The sequence below is a fragment of the Perca fluviatilis genome, chromosome 3, assembly GCF_010015445.1.
Source record: "Perca fluviatilis chromosome 3, GENO_Pfluv_1.0, whole genome shotgun sequence".
NCBI classification, from domain to species: Eukaryota; Metazoa; Chordata; class Actinopteri; order Perciformes; family Percidae; genus Perca; species Perca fluviatilis.
In genome coordinates, this window is record NC_053114.1 from 40,973,785 (window position 1) to 40,999,184 (window position 25,400).

Sequence of the window (25,400 nt, forward strand, 5' to 3'; positions counted from 1 at the left end):
TTAACTGCCAATCGCCGGACAACTCATGAATAAAAACAAACACACTAGTGCCATAGAGGGTGTGGTGATGTTCAGCAGCAGTTTGACACTTCATGTAACGTAACAACCTAACAACGGTGCTGTTGATAATTTTAGACTGAAGAATTTACAGCAGACCAGAGATAGAAGAAGTATTCAGATACTTTACTTAAGAAAAAATACCACAACCACAAAGTGAAAAAAAACTCCACTACAAGTAAAAGTCTTAAAACCTTACTAAAGTAAAAATACTACCAGCAAAATGTACTTAAAAGTACGAAAAGCAAAAGTACTCATTGTTCAGTAAAATGTCCCCCGTCAGTGTTTTCTGGATAAATATTCCTGCTGCATTAATATTCATGTTGCATTATTTTACTGCTGCTGTAGATGTTTAAGGTTGTGCTCATTTGAACTCCTTTATATACTGTTGGGTAGTTTAATCTACAGCAATGCATCATATTCTATAATATCATATGTTTGTGGCATCAGTGTCCGGTGAGAACCACCTATCTCTAAAAAGTTTTAAAACTTTTCATGGTGTCAGAAACACAGCCCTGTATTCAGCTTTGTGGCGATGCATTTTCCATCTGATTCAAGAGGCTTTTAAAAGAATTAAGAAGTAGGAGAATATTCTCAACACATAAAAGGAACACTTCATCCTTCAGTTTATTACAAACATCTAAAAGGTCCCATGACATGGTGCTCTTTAGACCTCAGTGGTCCCCTAATACTGTATCTTACATACATTTTCATGCCATGGGACCTTTAACATCAACACATCTGAAAAGGGGATAAAAAACTGTCACCTGAAAAGCTATCAGAGTAATGTAAGTATAGTGGAGTAAAAAGTATTTGCCTCTGAGTAAAAGTATAAAGTTAAAATGGAAATTCTCAAGTAACTTGAATTTGTACTTAAGTACAGTACTTGAAAATGTGTTACATTCCACCTCTGCCAAACCTCAAAATGAAGCGAAAGAGTAAACAAAACGCGTTAAAAACATTTATTCACTTTATACATCTTTACAGTTCTTTCGTTGTCAGGCACAGAGCGGAAACATTTCCCATCGGTAACGCCAGCGTGCTGGAAGGAACGCATGACAAGTGGCTGCAGGAATGTCTCCGTGTCTGTCCATCAGGGAGTGGTGACAGGCTTCATACAATGTTGTCTAGCAAGGCCTCGATGAGTCTCGAACTGTTTGTAATCGCAGTTGTTACCACAATGAATTTACAACCTGGGGAAAAAGAAAGCAGTAATGTAACTTAGACATGAGCATCTTTTTTTTTTTTTTTTTCTTAATGTTATTTAGTTATATGTATGCGTTATTTGATTCTGTATTTACGGTTTGTTTATTTCATATTGATGTTTAAATATGTTTATATGTATGCCAGGGGCATTTCTAGGACTTGAGGAGGTTCAGGGCTTTTTTTAATGCCCCTATTTCTAAATTTTTCTGAATCAATGTATGCTGGAAATATCTTTATGTAAAAGGAAACATAGATTACAATCCAAATATAAAAACATAATGGAATATATTGCAGTAAGGCTCTCAGGCGTTCTGTATTGCTTTCAACTATGTATTCTCCTGTAGATTGACTTTTGTAATTATATCTGAGTGAGCACACATGTAGCCTACAAGCATCATTTACTCTTCCCTCCTGTTTTGCATCTTTTGTTGGGGAAATAACCTCCTTAAATGTGCATTTGAAAAATGATTCACCTCAATGATACATTCATTCATTTTAATGCATTAATAAACCCCTGGACTGTAATATTTCAGATGTGTTTGAGCAAGATTTCTGCTCATCTTCAAAACTTTGTGCACATTCAAAATATAACTCATCCCATCTGTGTTCTGAGATTTGCAGGAGTCGTGATATTTTGATAAAAAAATAAAGTGATAATAGGATATCACAATAATAAAGTCACTATATTTCAGAAAATAATCCACCTGCACCATAGTCTGCTGTGCATTACGGGACTGCTCTGCTGATACGGTAGATCTCAGACCTTCTGACAGACACAGAGCCCCGCTTGGGTCTCTGGTCTCTGAATGAGACAGTTTAGGGAAGTGGCTGAACGATTTATTTATGGTTCTAATCATAAAAAAAGAGAAACATCAGGGTGTGAATCCAAGTTTAAAATGACTAGTGTTGCTGAATGTGACGTGACATGTTTTCCGGTGATTGCCAGGAATTATGTCACCAAAACAGTACTCCATACGAATATCACGGAAGTGCTAGAATACAACACCCGTCACATCATCCTAGCAAATATCTTCTACACTACTAATAATATTAAAATTTAAAAAAAATCTTAAACATTTGAAATAAATCCTGACAATTTATTAGGTATCCGGCTTGTGTCTGTTAAGATTTAATCGTCAGGACAGAAGAAGTGAAACTAAACAACAGCAACCCTAACAGGAAGAATGAAGACGAGAGGGTGAGCCTAGATGATTGACACCCACTTAACCCTTGTGTTGTCTCAGGGTCAAATTTGACACGTTGTCTAAATGTCTATATCCAAAATATGGGTTTCTTTTTAACTACCTAATTTTGATTACCCAAAAATAACATGGATGATTCCATACAACACGCTGTGCAAGTACAACAAAAATCTGTACTTTCATTGAATTTTGTGTTGTGTTCAATTGTTTCCATTTGAAAAGAAATAGACATTTTTCGAAAACAGTATCTTGACTGAACGTTGACATATGCCATTCTGTGATTATCCTTCGTTTAATATTAGTCTAAAAAATTCATAATTTCTGCGGTTAAACTCAAAAATTAGGTATAATTTCCTATAAATGAGGTTTATTGACCGTGAATTCCAAAAATCTAGTATAGTTCTATTACTAGATCTAGTAAATCTAGTAATATGTTGGGGTTAGTGGTGTTTCTACTGTACATGGTAGTGAAAAGAAGCGTTAAACGTAAAAAAAAAGTGCCAAAAACATTGTAAAAAGCCACAAAAGAGACAAAAACATTCTCAAAAGTGATTTTTAGTTTTGACCCAGGAGGACGATGCATGGTCGAATGGAAGACAACACAAGGGTTAAAAAGCCAGAAAGTATTCCCCTGTGACATTAGTGAAGTCTCCATGAGCAGTCAGGCCGCGTTTACCTCGCTCTCTGCCGAGGAAACGTAGAGCGGAAATCTCCGAAAAGGTGCAGCCGCCGAGGAACATGACGAGGATGATGCGCTGAGCGTCGTTCTTTGCTTTTGAGTCCGCTCCGGTGCTGCCTGGTGAGAGACGAAACCTTTAGCATTCGTGTTTATACCGTTGACACGTTTACATCTTATGTAAATACACAAGAAACACGGTTACTCTGAGAAATCAGTTCCCACAGCAAATCAGACGATACATTTACCTACATGCAGTAGGTCAAGCAGTCAGATTTCTCTCCTATCCAACCTTATTTTGGGACCACAGCTCACTTATTTTAACTGTATTTCAGTGATGAAAGCTATGACCCTAATGCCTTGATGTTTGTGCAAAGGCACAAAACACTGGCACATTTACAGAAATGTTGAAGCGCTACAACTACTATTTCTAGTCCTAGTTCCATTATCTTTATTGGGACTATAATTGCCTCTGTTCATCACACCCCCAACCGGCACCGCCAGACACCGCCTGGCTGTGGCTCAGGTGGGGGCGGCTGTGGCTCAGGTGGTAAGAGCGGTCGCCTACTGATCGGGGGCGGCTGTGGCTCAGGTGGTAAGAGCGGTCGCCTACTGATCGGAAGGTTAGTGGCTCGATCCCTGGCCCTGGCAAGACACTGAACCCCAAATTGCTCCCGATGCTGTGCATCGGAGCGTAAATGTGTGTGGATTTTTATCTGATGGCAGCCTTGGCCATTGTGTGTGAATGGTTCTTGCACTATGTTAAAGTGCTTTGAGTAGTCGTTAAGACTAGAAAAGCGCTATATAAATACAGTCCATTTACATTTTACCGCCTACCAAGAGCCCGGGTCCTTGTCTTGAGATAACTCTTGTTACGATTTGATACTACAAATAAAACTTGTAGACTTGATTTGAATTGATAAAATGTGCCTTGTCCTTTATAAATGAATGTTGATGTTTTTTCTTCTTTTCTGCAGTTTTCCTTTCAAATCCCAAAAGTGTTTGAATTGCACTAAAAGTCAGAATCCAGACTTTGAATGAAACAGTTTTGAATATGAGGATGAATCTTATCCTTTCATCCCTTCGCTCTGCTGTCAGCGTTTCCCTGTCTGAAGTCTTGTACGAGTAAAAAGCCCCTTAGAAACCCATTTACACATAGCTGTCTTTCTCCAGGGGGAAATCTAGCTAAAAGCAAAAAAAAAATCTTATTAAAAGGAACACGCCGACTTATTGGGAATTTGTCTTATTCACCGTAACCCCCAGAGTTAGACAAGTCCCTTCTCATCTCCGTGCGTGCTGTAAGGCTGTCTGACGGCAGCAGGCCAGCACAGAACAGGCAGGTGAATGGTTCCAGTAATCCTACTGCTCCCAATAAGTGACAAAATAACGCCAACATGTTCCTATTTACATGTTGTGATTTGTAGAGTCACAGCGTGTACAAAAAACAACGTAACATGAGACACAGCCATCTTCTAACTGTAAACAAACCGGGAACTATATTCTCAGGCGGAAGAATATAGTACCTGGGCGGAGTGATTAGCTTTGCAGCAAGCCTGTCTGAGAATATAGTTCCAGGTCAGTTTACAGTTAGAAGATGGCTGTGTCTCATGTTACGTTGTTTTTTGTACACGCTGTGACTCTACAAATCACAACATGTAAACAGGAACATGTTGGCGTTATTTTGTCATTTTGTCAAAATTCGGAGCAGTAGGATTACTGGAACCATTCACCTGCAGGATCTGTGCCATTATGTGTACCTTTTAATTTATAGTGAATGAGTGCTGTATGACTGCTGGCTGTCTTTATGGTAGTCCTATGTCACCTGCCTAGGGACTGCACATGAAAAGTAGTTATTTTGACTAATTATGGCATATTTACATGCTGTTTTTTTTTTATACAACAATGTTCATGAATATGCACGGTCCCTATCGAATCAATAAAAAAATTAAAAATTAAAAAAATGTATCTAACTGCATGTGAACAACATTGTCAACATTACATTACTATCTCCCAGTGATCTAACCTGTAACAGCAAATTCATGTCCATTTAGCAGCCTGGTGACTTCTTCAAGCCCCGTCCAACCGTCTCGCTCCAACACCTACACATGACCACCAGGGAATAACATTAATATAACATTTAATATAACATAAAAAAATTACTTTTTAAATTTACTCACCTGCTCGATGAGTTTGCAGCTCAGAGGGACGTAGGCGCCGCTGAAGATGTAGGCCATGTCTCGTGGGACACGCAGGTCATATTCTTCATCTGACTTTGGCACCTTTACACAACATAAAATGTGTTTGTGTGTGGAGGATAGAAACAGCCTGAACAGCATTTTTCTTACTTGCCCATGTACCTGTGTGTTCCTCGCTGTATATGTGTTTACTGCTGTCTGTGTTGTATTTCAAATTGTATTTCATGTCATTTAAACTGTATGTATTTCTAACGTATTTTATTTCATAGCCCTCTTTCCCTTTCCCTAAGTGGCTTTGCCGTTCTTGTAAATAAGAACCTAGGGGGCGGCCTCTAGCTCACCCAGTAAGAGTGTGCGCCCCATGTAGGCTGAGTCCTTTGCAGCGGCCCGGGTTCGAGTCCGACCTGCGGCCCTTTGCTGCGTGTCCTCCCCCATCTCTCTCCCACCTTTCCAGTCTATCCACTGTCACTATCTAATAAAAAGGGAAAAAATGCCCCAAAAAATAATCTTAACAAAAAAAAAATAAGAACCTAGTCTCGCATTGCCAGACCTTCCTCCACAGCGCTGCGGAGGAGGGTCTAGTTAGTCCACACAGCATTCCGGGATGGGAGACGAACGTGCTCTGGTTTATTGCCATTCCTTTAAGCCAATCACAATCGTCTTGGACGGTGCTAAGTGGCGCACAGAGCCTATGGAGCCGCTGCCAAATAGCCTCGGGAAGCCTTGTTTTGGTGGAACATGTGTACGTTCAAAAGTTGTTTTAGTCGTGCAACAGAAAACTCAGATTGGACAGATAGTCTAGCTAGCTGTCTGGATTTACCCTGCAGAGATCTGAGGAGCAGTTAACCATAGTCCTCAGAAATTGGAGGTTAGAACGCCAAAACAAAGAAAGAGAAAGGTAACGAACATCTGGAATGGGGGAGAGAAATGGGGGACGACACGCAGCAAAAGGCAATAGGTCGGATTCAAACCCGCACCGCTGCAGGACTCCGCCAACATGGGGCGCACAATCTTACTGGGTGAGATGGAGGCCGCCCCAAGAACTTATTCTCAATGACTTGCCTAAAAGAAATAAAGGTGAAATAAAATTTAAACAAAAAATTGTTATGATGTCTTATGTTATGATCCTGAGGTGTGTACTGCTTGTGTTCCATTTGTCTGGGAACCTTATTTATTTATTCATTCATTCTGTCATTGTTCTTAACCCTTGTGTTTTCATCCCGTCAACCACGAACTTGTCCTTCCTGGCCAAGATTGAAAATTTACTTTATTTGTCACTTTTTTCCAACTTTTTTTTCTAATTATTTGACGTTTTAAAAAAGTTTTTTTGTCACTTTTCCCAACGCTTTTTAATTCATGATCATTAAACCTAATTTATATGACATTATACCTACTTTCTGAGTTAGAAAAAAAAGCAGAAATTATGAATTGACTAATTAAGATCAGAGGATGTTGAGTGGATAACCACAGACTGGTACATGTCAAAGTTTGGTCAGGATGCTGTTTTGAAATCATTAAAAAAAACGTTTTTCAAATGCTATGAAATTGAATAAAACACAAGTAATAAATACATTTTGCCTGCAAACAATGTTGTATCTGGGTTCCATACAACGGACATGCATGCATCCATATTATTTTGGGCAATTTGGTTGAAAGAAACCCATATTTCTGATATAAAAACTTTGAAAACGGGTCAAATTTGACTCGAGGGAAACAAGGGTTAACTTGAACTGAACTGTGCCCAGCCCTTGTGTGTTGTCTCTGACATTCTCCTGTCTGTTGTTTACGTATACATGTTTTTTGGGGTCTGTAGACTGTTAAAAGCTGAATTGCCCTATTTGGGATAAATAAAGTAGTTTGAACTTGATAATAAAACACTTAATAACGTTAAGCATTTCCAGCGTGGTCTGAATGATATTTTCTCTGACATCATGAGCCAAATAAAGATGATGATTTACCAGGTTGAGCTTTCTGCTCAGGGCTCTGAAGTTGCTCTTCTTTGCAAGAGAAGAGAAGGCGTCACTCAGCTTTCCTGGAGAGAAAGAAAAAAATAAATAAATAAAAAGGAGGATCAGGACAGTTTGATGTCATTTTCAAATAAGTCTTTAAACATTCATAAAATCAAGACTATCCCGTGTTTATCCCAACACTGATCCAAATTGTGACCGATGTCGTCAGCACTGTGGCACTCTGGTCCATATGTTTTGGACATGTCCCTCTTTATATACAGTGCCTTGCGAAAGTATTCGGCCCCCTTGAACGTTTCGACCTTTTGCCACATTTCAGGCCTCAAACATAAAGATATAAAACTGTAATTTTTTGTGAAGAATCAACAACAAGTGGGTCCCAATTATGAAGTGGAACGAAATTCATTGGCTATTTCAAACTTTTTTAACAAATAAAAAACTGAAAAAGTGGGCGTGCAAAATTATTCAGCCCCTTTACTTTCAGTGCAGCAAACTCTCTCAGAAGTTCAGTGAGGATCTCTGAATGATCCAATGTTGACCTAAATGACTAATGATGATAAATAGAATCCAGCTGTGTGTAATCAAGTCTCCGTATAAATGCACCTGCTCTGTGATAGTCTCAGAGGTCCGTGTAACGCCAGAGAGCATCATGAAGAACAAGGAACACACCAGGCAGGTCCGAGATACTGTTGTGGAGAAGTTTAAAGCCGGATTTGGATACAAAAGATTTCCCAAGCTTTAAACATCCCAAGGAGCACTGTGCAAGCGATAATATTGAAATGGAAGGAGTATCAGACCACTACAAATCTACGAAGACCCCGCCGTCCCTCTAAACTTTCAGCTCATACAATGAGAAGACTGATCAGAGATGCAGCCAAGAGGCCCATGATCACTCTGGATGAACTGCAGAGATCTACAGCTGAGGTGGGAGAACTATGTCCATAGGACAACAATCAGTTGTATACTGCACAAATCTGGCCTTTATGGAAGAGTGGCAAGAAGAAAGCCATTTCTTAAAGATATCCATAAAAAGTGTCGTTTAAAGTTTGCCAAAAGCCACCTGGGAGACACACCAAACATGTGGAAGAAGGTGCGTGTGGTCAGATGAAACCAAAATCGAACTTTTTGGCAACAATGCAAAACGTTATGTTTGGCGTAAAGGCAACACAGCTCATCACCCTGAACACACCATCCCCACTGTCAAACATGGTGGTGGCAGCATCATGGTTTGGGCCTGCTTTTCTTCAGCAGGGACAGGGAAGATGGCTAAAATTGATGGGAAGATGGATGGAGCCAAATACAGGACCATTCTGGAAGAAAACCTGATGGAGTCTGCAAAAGACCTGAGACTGGGACGGAGATTTGTCTTCCAACAAGACAATGATCCAAAACATAAAGCAAAATCTACAATGGAATGGTTCACAAATAAACATATCCAGGTGTTAAGAATGGCCAAGTCAAAGTCCAGACCTGAATCCAATCGAGAATCTGTGGAAAGAACTGAAAACTGCTGTTCACAAACGTCTCCATCCAACCTCACTGAGCTCGAGCTGTTTTGCAAGGAGGAATGGGCAAAAATGTCAGTCTCTCGATGTGCAAAACTGATAGAGACATACCCCAAGCCGAATTACAGCTGTAATCGCGCAGCAAAGGTGGCGCTACAAAGTATTAACTTAAGGGGGCTGAATAATTTTGCACCCCAATATTTCAGTTTTTTATTTGTTTAAAAGGTTTGAAATATCTAATAAATTTCGTTCCACTTCATGATTGTGTCCCACTTGTTGTTGATTCTTCACAAAAAATTACAGTTTTATATCTTTATGTTTGAGGCCTGAAATGTGGCAAAAGGTCGAAAAGTTCAAGGGGGCCAAATACTTTCGCAAGGCACTGTACATACTGGTGTTCTGGATTCTCTTCTGTCTCAGATGTGTTGCAGACACAATTAGAGCCTTGGCCTGTTGCGGCCTTGTTTGGAGTCCTCCCTGACACTGTCAAATTATCCAGGTCTAGATCAGACTTTGTTGCATTTCTTTTTCTCATAGCTAGGAGGTTAATCTGGATTCACTGGAAAGCTAAGCATCCTTCCTCACATTCCTTATGGATAAGAGATGTGCTATTGCTCTTAAAACTTGAAAAGAGTAGACACTTGAAGAGAGGTGCTGTGTCAAAATTTGATAAAATCGGTCAGCCTTTTCTTTCTTATGTTGACCTGCAGCCTCCAGTTTTGTTTTAGTCCCCTGTATAGATATAGTTTAGCTTAACTATTTAAGATAAACAAATTCATTAAAAAAATTCATAAAATCATTCGTCAGGTTGGTGCATATGGAGGGGAGCTGAACGATTAATCGTTGTCAAATTGATATCGCGATTTGAAAGTAGGCGATTAGCTAATCGTGAAGATCAAATCGAATGTGCAATATCTAGTTCAATGTTTGGTGTAACATTTGATTTGACATTTTTTATTCCTCTTTTTATCATTAGATTTACTGTTTTTTCATAAAATAAATGATGGAATAATGTTAGATATCACAGGTTGTTTCCAGAAATGTCCTATTTTAGTGGATTTGTGATTTATTTTGTATTACTTTATTTAACATGATCGTAGAAGGTGCAATATGTAGTTAAAAAAATAATAATAATCGCAAATTGAATCGTAATCGCAACATCTGGCAGGAAAATTGCAATTAGATTTTTTCCCCTAATCGTCCAGCTCTAATATAGAGAGAAACAGAGATTGTGATTAGGAGTAGGTTAAAAAAAAACTAATAACGAAGCCTGTTTCACCTGCAGTTCTGTCGTTGACCAGTTTGCCGACCTTGCTCTCCATAACCGTCAGCGTTTCCCCCGGCTGCTGCTCCACCAGCAGACCCAACTGCCTCAGGTTGGCGAATGTGAGCAGGTGGTCCACTCCATAACTCTGATGAGATCACGCAGAGAACATGTATCACATTAAAGTGCTCATATTATGCTCATTTTCAGGATCATAATTGTATTTAGAGGTTGTACCAGAATAGGTTTACGTGGTTTCATTTTCAAAAAACACCATATTTTTGTTGTGCTGCACATTGCTGAAGCTCCTCTTTTCACCCTGTGTGTTGAGCTCTCTGTTTTAGCTACAGAGTGAGACATCTCAACTTCTGTTCCATCTTTGTTAGTTTAAAGTGATGGTTCGGAGTAATTTCACCCTAGGGTCCTTTGCACCATGATCTCAAACACCCCCCCAGAAGCTTTTTTCACCTGGGTCGAACATTGGGAGCGTTAGCGTAGCGTAGTGTTATCAGCTGAATAGCTTAAGGGGAAGCAAAGATCGGATCCGAAGCGTCTAACTTTAACCATTACCCCCGCAATGATACCAAACGTCTACAGTAGTACAAAAAGGTTATGCACTCATAAAACGATTGTAAAATTTGTGTAGTATAACAGAAGTTTATGTAAATAACACTTGCCTGCTGGCTTCGCTCTCTGCTGCTGCTGCTGCTGTTACTACCAGGAAAAGTAGAAGTGCTTAGGGACATATACAAATTACAACCGAAGAGATGCAACAAAAATATTTATTAATTTAATGATTAAATAAGGTAATGTCTCCAAACTTACCTCAATTATTACTTGTCTCCTGCTAGTTATACTACAGCACTTACTTTAAAAAATAAGTTAAATTAAAAAATATTTTGGTTGCATCTCTTTCGGGTGTTGTAATTTGTAGATGCCCCTAAGCACTCGTCTTACAGCAGCAACAACAACAGCAGAGAGCAGAAGCCAGCAGGCAAGTGTTATTTACATAACCTTCTGGTGTAACTTACAAACTTTAGCAATCTCATTTTGCCTTAGTAACCTATATGTGCTATGTAGTGCGTTGGTATCATTTCGGGCATTATTAGTGGGGTAATGTTAAGAGACACTTCGGATCCATTAGCCTCTGCGCTAAGCTATTCAGCGGCTAACGCTACTCTACGGTAACTCTCCCAATGTTCGACCCAGGTGAAAAAAGCTTCTGGGGGGGTGTTTGGCTCGAGGTCATGGTGCAAAGGACCCTAGGGTGAAATTACTCCGAACCATCACTTTAAGACCGACGCAGTTGTCAATTTCCCATCCAGCGCCCACGCCGTTTAAGATAATTTTTTTGGGCTTTTCCGCCTTTAATTTTGACAGGACAGCTAGGTGAGAAAGGGGGGAGAGAGGGGGAAGACATGCAGGAAATTGTCACGGGTCGGATTCGAACCCTGGACCTCTGCATTGAGGCATAAACCTCTCAGTATATGTGCGCCTGCTCTACCCACTGATCCAACTCGGCCACACGCCCACAGTGTTTAAGTAGCAAATGCACCTGCGCCCATCTGTGGCCCATGGGCGTGCTGGTCTTACAGGGAGGTGTGTTCAGGTGCATTCTTGGCATATTGCTATCTTGAGGCAGGGGGAAGTGATTGCGCCATTGACCAACAAAAACCTGGTCTAAATTTCATTGTTATTTTAACAGCAAATTAGTAAAATGTGCCTAGGCTTATGCACAGTGCACACACACTATCCTTGTTACACACACACACACACACACACACACACACACACACACACACACACACACACACACACACACACACACACACACACACACACACACACACACACACACACACACACACACACACACACACACACACACAACACACACACAACAACACACACACACACACACAGGGAAGCCAGCAGCACACAAACATGCAAAAAATTACAAATAAAACTTTTAAGGTGCAAATCTGCAATCATAATAGCAATGCGCCAAGGTCCAACTGTGCCTGGCTTTTAAAGGGAATGTGAGATGACATTCTGATTGGTTTATTTCATGTTACGCCCAAAACACGATTATGATTAATGAAGACACTAAGTACAACCCTTTTGAACCATGCGCCCTGACCCTTTTTTTCCCACCGTTAAACTAGCAAAAGTGGATTTGGACACGCCCTGAACGCACCTGCGCCAGGCGCTTCACGCTGCGCGCCTAGATCGTTAAAATAGGGCCCAGAGTGTGAATACTTTTATAATTTTTATGGTAACAAACATAAAACACAAAACAGCATATGTAAAAAAACTAAAAAAGAAAATCAAATTAGTAAAAAAAAAAAAAAAAAAAGATAGAAATATTCGACAGGAAATGTGGATGTTTGGTGATTACTACTTCTACCAAGAAAAAAAAAATTAATTGTTAGGCTGTGTCTAATGCCTATGTCTATTTTTGGCTTCTATAAACATGAATAGTTTGTATTAAAGCCACAGGCAGCCCTTCAACCTCACCTGCAGATACTGTGCTTTTAATGAGCGGTAATCTTTTGGCAGAAGTCCTGTGAGTAAACACACGCACACAGTTGTTATTACAACATGAGAATAACCTGAATCTTTGAAATGATATTCAAAAAAATAAAAAATAAATAAGACAACTTACCATTTTCTGTGATAGACAGAAGACAAAGCAGCCTCAGACTTTCGATCATTGAGACCTTGGAAAAAAAAGAAAAGAATACATGAATACATGAGTTTCCAGCATATTTTCGGACCTGTTCCTATATCACACAGTGTTGAGGCTAACGTACCTGTCTGTTGATGTGCTCCTCTATATAAGAAATGCTTTCACGGATTTCAAATCCTTCAAGTAAAGCTGGAACAGAAAACGAGACAGAAGTGACATCAAAGACCAAGGGACACATCGAACTAAACGTGGAATCTAATATATAGACGGTAGAGTATTCTTACAGTGTTCTGTCTTCAACAGCTCCTGAAAATCCTGCTTTGTTTTCTTTTTCATTATCGATTCACAGGCACCGATGTCTGAAAGAGAACCGTAAATATTGCTTAAACCCTTGTGTTGTCTTCGGGTCAAATCTGACCCGTTTTCAAAATTTCCCAGAAGTATGGCTTTCTTTTGAAATATAACTAATTTTGACTGCCTAAAAATAGGGATGCACTGAATCCAGGATTCGGCTGAATATTGGGCTTTTTGACAATTTTTTTTCCATCAAACCGAACACTACACTTGCACTAGGCACGCTGAGCTGGTCGACATAACGCCGTTGATTACGGGAAGGTGTTTCCGTAGGTGGAGCGTTCAATGCAGCAGGCTGTGAGAAAGTGAAAATGGAACTCGTGAGCAGAAAAAGTGTTTGGCATTACTGTCAGTCAGAAGAAGGCCATTCAAGTCCAGCTACATGTTCAATTTACAATGACGATTTGTCTGGTGGTGGCGAGGACCCTAAACAATCCACAACATGGCCGCTGTACAACATTTGGTATGAAACATCCGAAAGAATACGAGTTGTGCATGAAGGAATCTACAGAAAGCAGCCACAATGCAGCAACTTCAGGTACGGCAAAGGAAGGACAGTCACAGCTAAAAACTGGTGTTAAACAGACGACCATTAGTAGCCTAATTAATGGGACTATAAATCTAAAAGGCTAATATTTTGGATATTGATTGGATCTTGAGATAGGGTAAACATAGGCCTATGGTAATTGTCAAAGTAGTTTTTCCTGGCATAATGTTGCCTATTCTTTTTTTTTTTTTTACAGTTAAAATAAAAAAATTCAAAATACACTGCTGTGGACATTTACTTCATTAATGGACTGAGGATGGGAGGAGGATTCAGTATTCGGTTTCTGATTGGCAGAATCTTAACCAGTGGATTCGGTATTCGGCCAAACCCCAAAAATCTGGATTCGGTGCATCCCTCCCCAAAAATAACACAGTTGATTCCATACAACGCGCTTTGCGAGTACAACAAAAGATCAGATCTCTACTTTCTTTGAACTTTGGGTGTTTTATTCAATTTTTTAGCATTTGAAAAAAACAGAATTTAAATGTTTCCAAACAGTATCCCGACCGAACGCTGACCATTCTGCAATTATCGTTCCTTTAATATTAATCTAAATAATTAATCAGTTTAGCTTTTTTTATCTCAAGAATTAGGTATAATTTCCTATAAATTACGTTTACTGACCATGAATTCCAAAAAATATTTTAAAAAAAACTTGTAAGTTGGTGTTAGTGGTGTTTATACGTGGTAGTGAAAAGAAGCGTTACACGGCAAAAAAAGCGCCAAAAACATTGAAAAAAAGCACCAAAGGTGTCGAAAAAGAGACAAAAACGTTGGAGAAGGTGTTGATTTTCAGTTTGGACCCGGGAGGACGGTGCATGGTCGAATGGAAGACACAAGGGTTAAAGAAATACTTGACAATGGATGTGATATGCAGTATTCTACACTCACGTAGGCTAAGCAGCCGGTGTTCCTGTTTTAAGCCTTTTAGTTCCTCCGACACAAACGTCTTCATCTGCTTTATGTCCATCCCCCGACGCTTCTGTGGAGTTCATGAAAGGAAAAGAAGTGTTAGCGCTGTCGGTCAGCTTAGTTACAATCAGTGTTGTAATGTAACAAAGTACAAATACATCAAGTAGGATTTTCACGTATTTGTACTTCGTTATTTATACTTCCGGAAACTTTTGCTTTTACTCCACTACATTTCCTAAATAAAATGTATACTTTTACTCCGATACATTTCCCCGAAGCATCTTAGTCACTCGTTACTACAAAATAAAATCAGAAGAAATTTGTTACATCTGGAAAAGAATCAGTGCTCCTAAATTGCCAAGATACAGCACACTCCATTCCTGTTGGTGACCTAATGCCCGTTTGTTGCCAAGCGGCAAAAAAAACAACAACCATAGGCCAAAACTAAAGCAGAAGAGGAGGAAGCATAATGACTGATAGCGTCATGGAAGCACCTGGTGCAGGCTCTGCCGCCATGGTAACGACGATGGTAGACGATGACCACCCCGACAACAGTGGTGATGAAGACAACGTTACACACCTTTGGCCATAAAAGTTCATAATCAAAGTTTTTTTTTACTTTTACGTCTAATACTTGAGTACATTTAACGTCAGAAAATTACTTTTGATACTTAAGTTCAGTAAATATCAGATACTTTAAGACTTTTACTCAAGTAATGTTTTAAAAAGGGAGTATTAAACTTCTACCAAAGTCATTTTTTGGTAAGATACTTGTACTTTTACTCAAGTATTGGTTTCAAGTAGGGCTGGGCGATATTGCGGCGATATTCTAGGGTTAACAATTGGTGCTTTAACAAAATGTCTTCACTCAGATTTTAGATAAATATTCATCAGTAACGTGGACCTAATGTCTAAGTGGGTTAAGGCAAATAATAGAACAGCTAGAACAGTCTGGTAAGTTCAGAAAAGTACATCACCTTACTGTAATGCAGCCTTTAAAACCAGGAAAAGACAACACTTATGTCATATCACAATATTACGATATCCAAAATCTAAGACGATATCTAGTCTCATATCACGATATCGATATAATATTGATATATTGCCCAGCTCTACTTTCAAGTACTTTATACAAGACTGGATACAGTGACTGATGAGGGTAATACACATTTACTCACATCGTATGAAGTCTGGAGATTCCTGGCTTTCTGACTGAGGAAGCCAAAGACGTTGGAGAAATGCTCGTTTCGGATTTCATTGAAGACCTACCGCACGAGAGTTCAAAAGAGACATTTACCTTAAAGCCACGATGACGAAAAACTCTCTGACGTCGGCGCCGACTTACCCTATCCTGAGAGTTCAGCATGACTTTAATACTTTTGTCAGAGGACGTCACATCAGGTCCAAACTCCACACACGCTGCAGAACAGATGCAAATGTGAGACGTCGACACACAAGCGTGCACAAAAAACAAATCGGCAACCGAAGTGACGCTGTACAACTGGGAGGTTTTATTCTACAGGAAAACAAGGCCGTCTGAGCTGGAGCTCTGAGCATTAACATCATGTTGTTTTATTATTGAGTGCAAAATTAATAATTTAGGCTTTACATTGTCAGAGTAAAAGCCCCTCAGGGTCCAAAGTAATCAGTGTTTTTACCTATCTTTGTGGAAACATTAGGTGTGTGTATTTGGCGAGGGGGGGGGGGTTTAGGCATCCTTTCTCAAGAAAATTGTACGTTTTTTTAATAATAATAAAAAAATGCAATTTCCCCATACATTTTGTGTCTCTTTGTGGGATTTTCTGTCTTTTTGAAGTTGTGTTTTGTCTCCTTTTGGTCATATTTTCTTTGGGGTTGCGTTTGGGTCTCCGTGGTCATTTGGCGTCTCTTTGTGTCCCTATGTGGTAGTTTTGTGTCTCTTTTTCACCGTTATTACCATTATTATCACCATATCTGTGTCTACATTCGAATCTCCACAGCGTGCTTTGATACCCACCACATTTGATTTTAAATATGTCGTCCACGAGTCCCTCGTAGACAACTTGCGAGCACAGAGGAGTGACAAAGTCCACGTCTGCAAAGACAATGACAACGTTAGGGAGGACAGAAAGCACAGCTGCTCAGGATGTCATCCACTGAGAGACTGAAGGAGACACTCTTCTCACCTCGGTCAATGAGAAAAACCTTTCCTATTTCAGCTTGACGAGCTTTTTGTTCTCCTTCTTCCACCTGCTCCCTCCACGACTCGTACGCCATCTGGGAGCAGACAGACAAACCGTTCACAGCAGAAACCTTAACTCAGGTGAAGCCAAAATATGCCAAGAATGTATTTTATTGTATATATATATATATATATATATATATATATGTTTATACATTCTTTCCTTTGTATTTTTTTATCTTTATTTTTGAATAGTTGTTCTTGTATTCTATCTATCTATCTATCTATCTATCTATCTATCTATCTATCTATCTATCTATCTATTATTTTGTGTATATTCTGTATGTGTGCTGTGTTGTCTTATATGTTGCTGCTGTAGCACTGAAATTTCCCAATTTGGGATCAATAAAGTCAATCTACTCTACTCTAATCTAAATGTCCCCAGTGAGACACGAGGGTTAAACTCAATGACAAGACAGTTTTTGGTCTCAGGTAATACTGCACCTTGGAACATCGTCCAATCCCATAAACCTTAGAGAAGGGGCCGTAGAGGGAGTGGAGGAGGTGCAGCGCGCTGCCGGCAGTCCTCACCCAGCGCTGGTCCCCCGCCTGCAGTGGTGGAAGAAGTATTCAGATCCTTTACTCAAGTAAAAGTACTAATATCACACTGTAAAAATACTCTGTGACAAAAAGGTCTTGCATTAAAAACGTTACTTAAGTTACTAACTTAATACTTGAACAATGGATGTAACCCTATGTAACCTCTAATATTGACTGTTGATTTGTGTCTATCCTACGGTCTACTTTATTCCCTTATAATGCCCATATTTAATAGTGTCTTTCTTTTTCTCCTTTTTAAAACTTTATCCTTGCACTGATATAGTTTTTATATTACTATGTCTTGCACTAGTAGTGACCACGACACACACTCTCATAGAGCACCTTACTTTTTATTTATTACCTTTTCTTTTGTTGTCCATATTATTCATGTGGATTTATTATTTATCATCTTGTTTATGATGTATGTGTATGTTGTGTGTGATGTCTTTAAGCTACTAGGACCTTGAATTTCCCCTTGGGGATCAATAAAGTATATATCTATCTAGCTATCTATCTATCTATCTATCTATCTATCTATCTATCTATCTATAGGTATGTGAGTATCATCAGGAAAATGTACTTAAAGTATTAAAAGTACTCAATGCAGAAAAATCCTCATATTTTAGAAAGTGTAAAGGATCCAACCAGTTGTGTGTCTAATGGTCTAATCCTTTCAGCTGGACTTGTAGACCGTTATATTGTTGGCTAGTTTCATTTATGATAAAACATGGTATTTTATAAATAACGTGTTTTGTTTGCAAAAATATGTCAGATGAATGTAGTGGAGTAAAAAATACAATATTTCTCTCTGAAATGTAGCTGAGTAGAAGTAGAAAGTGGCATGAAAAGAAAAGACTCAAGTAAAGTATTGTACAAGCAAGGGCGTAACTTTGGGTTCAACACTGGGGGGGGTTGAGAGCTCCAACTATCTAGGGAGGTCCCGGGACACGTATGCATTTATTTAAAAAAAGAGACAAAACCTCCAAATGTGACAAATGTTGGAAAAAGCGACAAAAACTTTTTAAAAAGCGCCAAAGACTTGGGAAAAAACAACTTTTTAAAAAAGGCGACAAAAACGTCAAAAGAACGGTCAAAAGAAAACTCAGAAAAAAGCAATAAAAACGTTGAAAAGGAACAAAACATTACGTCTATGTGTACAAGTACCTCAACATTTGTACTTAAAGATGCAGTAGGTAAGACTTATAAAACTAACTTTCTGTCACATTTGCTGGAACTGACCCTATGTTCCAGTAGAACTACATGAAGCAGGTCATTTAAAAATAAATCCGGCTCCTCTGGCTCCACCTACAGCCTGTAGTGCGATTTGCAAAAATCCACAGCTCCCTGTTCAGATGCACCAATCAGGGCCAGAGGGGGGGTGTCTAACTGCGTGTCAATCACTGCTCATGCACACACATTCATTCTCCCTTGTGGGAGCAGGGGCTTAGGAGACAGTTTTGGGCTTTAGCAGAAAGGGGGGAGGGACTGAGAAGTTGTCGATGTTCAAATTTTTTGGCTAAGTCCTGGATCTTCACAATCCTACCTACAGCACCTTTAAGCAAAGTACACAAGTAAATGTACTTAGTTACAATCCACCACTGCCCGCCCGTGTGACGGTACTCGGGTGCTACAGTATGTGCTACTATTACAATTACTTCTTCTTCGCCATGATCTGCTGGTTTGGCAATTTGAGTGTAACCAACAAGAACAGACTGGGAAAATTGTAAATATAGATCAGAAAATAATTGGCAATGACCTCAACAGCATTAGGTCTGTGTATGAGGCCAGAGCCACACAGAGGGCAATGGCCATTTTGGCTAACACCACTCACCCATTACACTCTGACTTTTGCCTCCTACCATCTGGAAGGAGGTACACCTTCCGAAAACGTGCCCGGTCTAACAGATACCTGAGATCATTTATACCATCAGCTGTTGGATTTCTCAATAAACTATGGTCATCTGCCATCCCTGCCATTTCACAGCATATACTTGTCATCTTTTTAAGTATAGTGTACATGTGTATTTATGTTTTTATCTATTTACTATTTTAGGTTTTATGTGCTTTTTTGTGTTAATGTTTATGTGTTGGCTACACGTTGTGAACCAAATTGCCCCTTGGGGACATTAAAGACATTTCAACTTCAACTTTACTTAATTAATTAATTGCAATTTGTCATCTTAGTTTCACAATTTTCTGATATTTATATTTAGATCACAACACTTCTTGATTGTGAAATAAATGGAGGGGCAACTGTGAATTAGTTTTTTTTCATACTTTGAAAATTCTTCAAAATTGTAAACATTTTCTATTACCTGATTAAAAGAGAAATCCGGCGCAAAATAAACCTACGGGTTAATAACACACGTGTACCGAGTCGACCGTTCTCTGGGATATGTTTTCAGGCTAATTGAATGTGACCAGTTTTAGCCCAAACCGCTAATTAGCTTATAACGCTAGTTGTCGGGGAAGGGGGTAAAGTAAAAGAAATGTCTATTTCTATACCACTAACAAGGCTCAAAATAGCACCACGCTTCCATGGTAGTATAATGAGGGCCCCTACATGTAAACTGAAACATTGAGAACTTTGTAAGTGTACAGAGTTTATTAAAAAGATAGCTTAGGAAGACAGTACCGTTCATGTTTACATGTGGGCGCCATCTTGGGAAAACAGTCACGATCAGCCGAACCACGAACGCTGTGTAACCACTAACCAGTAACATAGCTCAAGCACGGCGTTCGTCGTTTTGTTATTAACCCCTAAGTTCATTTTGCGCCGGATTTCTCTTTCAAGACTAGGCTGCAACTACCGAATATTTTTTATATTAATTAATCTGCCATTATTTTCCAAATTTAAACATCATAAAATAGGGGGGAAGAAACAATCACAATTTCCCTGAGCCCAAGTTGACATATTTAAATTGCTTATTTTGTGTCCTACCAACAGTCCAAAACTTAAAGATATTCAGTTTACAATAATAGAAGGCAAATATTCCCAATATAACATCTGGAACCAAAGAAATGCTTACAAAAATGACCTAAACTGTTAATCAAGTATTTGTATTTAACCAAATAATTAATCGACTAATCATTTCCGTGGTCATCATTTACCAGGAAGTTGTCTCGAAAGAACTCGGGCAGCTCCAGGCTGATGATGTCATCGTCAAGAGGAAGAAGATAAAAAGACCACTCATCAGTGGTCACATCTGTGGGAGGACAAAAGATTAAAGATAAAGATATTTTTGGGGCCTTTTATGGCCTTTAATCAGCAGGAAAGCATAAAGACAGGAAAGGGGAGAGAGAGGGCGGGGGGGCGACATGCAGCAAAGCACCAGGGGTCGGATTGAATCCCGGGCCGCCGCCCAGGGACTCAGCCCACATGGGGCGCACACTATACTGGGTGAGCTAAAGGACGCCCATCGGACAAAAACAGGTTCAACACTTTCTCTCACCAACACTGATCATTGCTACTTAAACAAAAAGGGAAGAAAGAAGGACGCTCACCGCCAATGATCCCCTGCTCCTCCAGCACCGCGTCACACGCATAAAACTGGACGACACGGGGCGGTCAGCAGGTCAATATCAACAACTTGATCCAGAACACATCAAAGCAGAGTGTGTGCACAACAGCAGAGCGGGAAATACCTTCTGAGGGGTAAAGATGATCTTGTATCGTCTAAATCTTCCTGCTGCCTTGTCTGCATTGGCCACGTCTGGAACAAAAAGGAATATGTCATGACATAATTTATTAGGCCTATTGTTATAACTGAGTCACTACACGTATGTCGGCTGGGTAAGTGTCAATATGATACTGGAGTTTTGGTACCAAAAAACAGCCCTTTTTTAAACCTAATATGCTCACTGCTGCTAACACACATTTATATATAAGTTTATACAAGTTTTATTGTTTTAGTTTCATTCAATTTCATTAAAATATTTATAAGAAGATTACTATTGATACTGTTAAACAATCATTTCCTTCATAAAAAAAAGCAAACATTCAACTCTACTTACCGCATATCCATTTGACAGTTTGTATTCTAGGCCGGATCAGAAAACAGAGCCTGTAAGAGAGTGATGTCACATTGTCAGGCAGTCACATCAAGTGTGTGTGTAGGTGTGTGTGTGTGTGTGTGTGTGTGTGTGTGTGTGTGTGTGTGTGTGTGTGTGTGTGTTAAATGATGTAAGGAATATGAAGGGTGCAGGGCTCACTGATCTGAGGTGCTGACAATAGGTTTGTATTCCACTTTGTAGAGTTTGTCGACCTCATGTTGCTGTTAAAAAAAAAAAAATGTTATTGGAACTGCAGATTCTCAATCACAAGAGTCAGAAGAGTTATATCTGATGAGCGTCACCTTTAGCGTTGACACATTAGCAATACGATCCAGCGGGCTCATCAAGTCTGCCTCGATGAAGAGGTCCTTCTTCCCCGGCAGCTGTGTGACAAAGCGAGGAAGATGGAAGAGTGAAGACAAACAGGAAATATGTTTATAAACTGTTCAGAACACAAACAGGTTGAATCATCATGTGAACAAATCATGTGTAGGAATTGTTAAATTTTCGTAAAACTGTTGTTATTTTGTCTGTGTTAGAATTTTCTTATTGTCAATAATCCCATGAAAAGACTAAAACCTATTATGCCTCAGTCCGTCTCTCAATACTTGCTGGGGAGCTCATTCCCCGGAGTCCTTATGTTTTTTCGCCTGGCAGTTTTCCTTGGATTGGGGTGGCACCTAAATCATGGTTGCAGCTTGCTTGATCTCCTGCTGCAGCCCTACTACACTTTGCAACGCCCAGCTACACCCCGCAACACCACGCGACACCCTATTACATTCTGCAACACCCCGCTACGCCCTGCTATGCCCCAGAACGCCCAGCTACGCCATACTATGCTCCGCAACACCCCTCTACGCCCTGCTATGCCCCAGAACGCCCAGCTACGCCATATTATGCTCCGTAACACCCCGCTACGCCCTGCTATGCCCCAGAACGCCCAGCTACGCCATATTATGCTCCGTAACACCCCGCTACGCCCTGCTATGCCCCAGAACGCCCAGCACATATTATGCTCAACCCTACGTACCTGCTATGCCCCAGAACGACTACGTAATTACAATACTCTAGCCCTGCTATGCCCAGAACTATTACCTATTTCGAACACCCCGCTAATCCCCTGCTATGCATAGAAGAACTACCCATATTATGTTCAACCCACTGCTACAATTAGAACAATACCACACATATACGCCAACATGTCAACACCTTCAACCTGCTATGCCACAACACTACTACCTTCTTATACTACACTCCCCTTAGTCTACTACGCATGCAAATATACCTCCATCCCCCCCACTCATCTACCTTTATTATACCTCCCCACAACTAACACCAATTATGCTCCGCACCCCGCTACGCCCTGCTATGCCACAGAACGACCAGCTACGCCATACTATGCTCCGCAACACCCCGCTACGCCCTGCTATGCCACAGAACGACCAGCTACGCCATATTATGCTCCGTAACACCCCGCTACGCCCTGCTATGCCACAGAACGACCAGCTACGCCATACTATGCTCCGCAACACCCCGCTACGCCCTGCTATGCCACAGAACGACCAGCTACGCCATACTATGCTCCGCAACACCCCGCTACGCCCTGCTATGCCCCAGAACGACCAGCTACGCCATATTATGCTCCGTAACACCCCGCTACGCCCTGCTATGCCACAGAACGACCAGCTACGCCATATTATGCTCCGTAACACCCCGCTACGCCCTGCTATGCCACAGAACGACCAGCTACCATATTATGCTACGTAACAACCTCGCTACCCTGCTATGCAACAGAACGACCAGCTACGCCTATTATGCTCCAAACACCCCCTACGCCCTGCTATGCCAACAGAACATCACTACGCCATATTATGCTCGAACACCTCTGCCCCGTATGCCACAGAAGACAGCTACCATTATCCACACCCTGCTACCGTATGCACAGAACACTACCCATATTATGCTCCAACACCCCGCTACTCCCTGCTATGCACAGAACACAGCCATATTATTCCGTAACACCCCGCTACGCCCTGCTATGCCACAGAACGACCAGCTACGCCATACTATGCTCCGCAACACCCCGCTACGCCCTGCTATGCCACAGAACGACCAGCTACGCCATACTATGCTCCGCAACACCCCGCTACGCCCTGCTATGCCCCAGAACGCCCAGCTACGCCATACTATGCTCCGTAACACCCCGCTACGCCCTGCTATGGCCCGCATCGCCCTGCTGCGCCCCACATCGCTCCGCTATGCCCTGAACTGCTACAACTATTATTTCTAGTTATAGTTCTACTATCTTTACTGTTACTACAACTGCCACTGTTCATCATTCCAACTGCTATAATTATTATGAATCATATTTCTCTATATCTGTATATCTGTATCGGTGTCTGTGTCCAAACCGGCAGCGACAGAAAGCCGCCCACAAAGAGCCCGGGCCTGTCCGAGTTTTCTGCCTAAAAGGACGTTTTTCCTCACCACTCGAGGTTTCAGCATAAAAGTTTCCGTAAAGAGATAACTCTTGTTATGATTTGATACTAGAAATGAAATTGAATTGAATTTTAAAACAAGGCAAAGAAATGTTCTAAAACAGCTGGTCGCTGTAGTTTTCATCAAACGGGAGGAAATGGGAAATAGTGCATTTGTTGGGGATTATTTTCAGCGGCGGATTAATCCACAAAGATGGGGTGTGGTCAGCAGTGCATCATCTGCTTTGCAACAGCTGCTTTGTAATTGCCTAAATAGTCCCTGCAATTTAATCCTGTGTAAAAGTAGCCCTTATTTTTCTGTTTTGACATTTGTGCATTAAATTATTGTACTATACTAAAAAACTTGACATATGCATTGTTTGCATGCCATTCATATACGGGGTGGTATGTCTGCAGTAGGAGCCAGATGAAAGCCAGCCGAACCGCACTAATAATAGACATGTATTTTTTCACTCGTTCCCACCTGTTCCAGCAGGTAGATGAGCTGATCCCTGGCCAGCCTCTTGAGAAGAAAGAAGTCCGGGAGCTCCGGGCAATCTGTCCTGGCACTGTGAGCCATGTTGGGCTATAACGGGGGACAGGACAATAATCACTCATCCAATGGACAAAGAAAAAAGTACTCCTATAACTACCGAAACAGAACTCGGAATGACACAGAGGTTACAAACAAATGAATCGCATAGAAATGACAAAACATCTGCTGTGTTTGACACACTAGCTAGGTTAGCTTGTAGGCTAAAAACACATCCTACTCATCACACGAATTTTCAAGTCTAAGACTAGCGTCACAATGCTGACAGTTATATTAAAACAGTTTTCACGAAAATATTAAACAAAGGAAAATAGGCAGTAAATATCTGTATAATCATCGACAAAAAGGCGTTTAGGTGACATTAAAAGATACCTGCTTCCTTAGCTAAATAAGCGGAATTGATCCCATCATCATCTGCTGTTTCCCCCCGGACACGAAAAGGAACGGACTGGTGCATTTCACCTTCGTTCACGCCATTGGTTCACACTGGTAGATAATCCATGGTGTGAAACATGAAACCGTACATGCGTCCTGTCTCCTAAATAGTAGCGGCCTCGTTTGTAAGTGTAGTGAACGTCGTAGCTAACATTAGATATTTGCACAGCTAATACCCATATTTCTCATTACGATAATAAATTATCTGTGGCAATCGAGAACGTTACTTCAGTTGACTTTAGTTTATCCCTTGCCAGATCTCGCGGGAGTTTGTTGCTAAAACAGAAACAGGTCTCGAACAGAAAGTTAATTTGCTCCTTTTGTCCGCCTAAAAAAATAATTTTATTGAATATTAGGTAGATATAGTATATGTGGCTTGTGGAAAATAGGTGCAATATTTACTCTGGTGACAATGGGGCAGAAGAATCGGTCATAATCTTTGTTTACGTTCACTTATCTTATTGGAATCAATAAATATACTCCGGGCCTATCGCTAGCCTTCAAGAGGCAGGGCAGGGACATGGGGCGAAACCATTGACATATATAA

The 25,400-nt window shown here is 40.5% G+C and overlaps 1 protein-coding gene across 2 annotated transcripts; it reads right to left on the reverse strand.

Moving 5' to 3' along the window:
- Nucleotides 1-1,005: 1,005 nt before the first annotated feature.
- On the reverse strand, nt 1,006-24,993 carry vps33b (VPS33B late endosome and lysosome associated). Of its 2 annotated transcripts, none has more exons than XM_039795109.1 (24): nt 24,881-24,993; nt 24,350-24,451; nt 21,691-21,771; nt 21,548-21,609; nt 21,350-21,399; nt 20,981-21,048; nt 20,840-20,885; nt 20,447-20,541; nt 17,240-17,344; nt 16,740-16,830; nt 16,571-16,648; nt 15,920-15,993; nt 15,753-15,839; nt 14,554-14,644; nt 13,046-13,120; nt 12,886-12,950; nt 12,738-12,792; nt 12,590-12,636; nt 10,088-10,220; nt 7,295-7,368; nt 5,319-5,420; nt 5,165-5,240; nt 3,142-3,261; nt 1,006-1,250 (listed from the first exon to the last, which is right to left on the reverse strand). In XM_039795109.1, exons 2-24 carry the CDS (start codon nt 24,443-24,445, stop codon nt 1,171-1,173), a joined length of 1,851 nt encoding a protein of 616 aa, XP_039651043.1. In that variant the 5' UTR covers nt 24,446-24,451; nt 24,881-24,993; the 3' UTR covers nt 1,006-1,170. The 2 variants fall into 2 exon arrangements, with proteins under 2 accessions (XP_039651043.1, XP_039651042.1); XM_039795108.1 differs by having other exon boundaries at nt 24,791-24,930.
- Nucleotides 24,994-25,400: the final 407 nt, after the last annotated feature.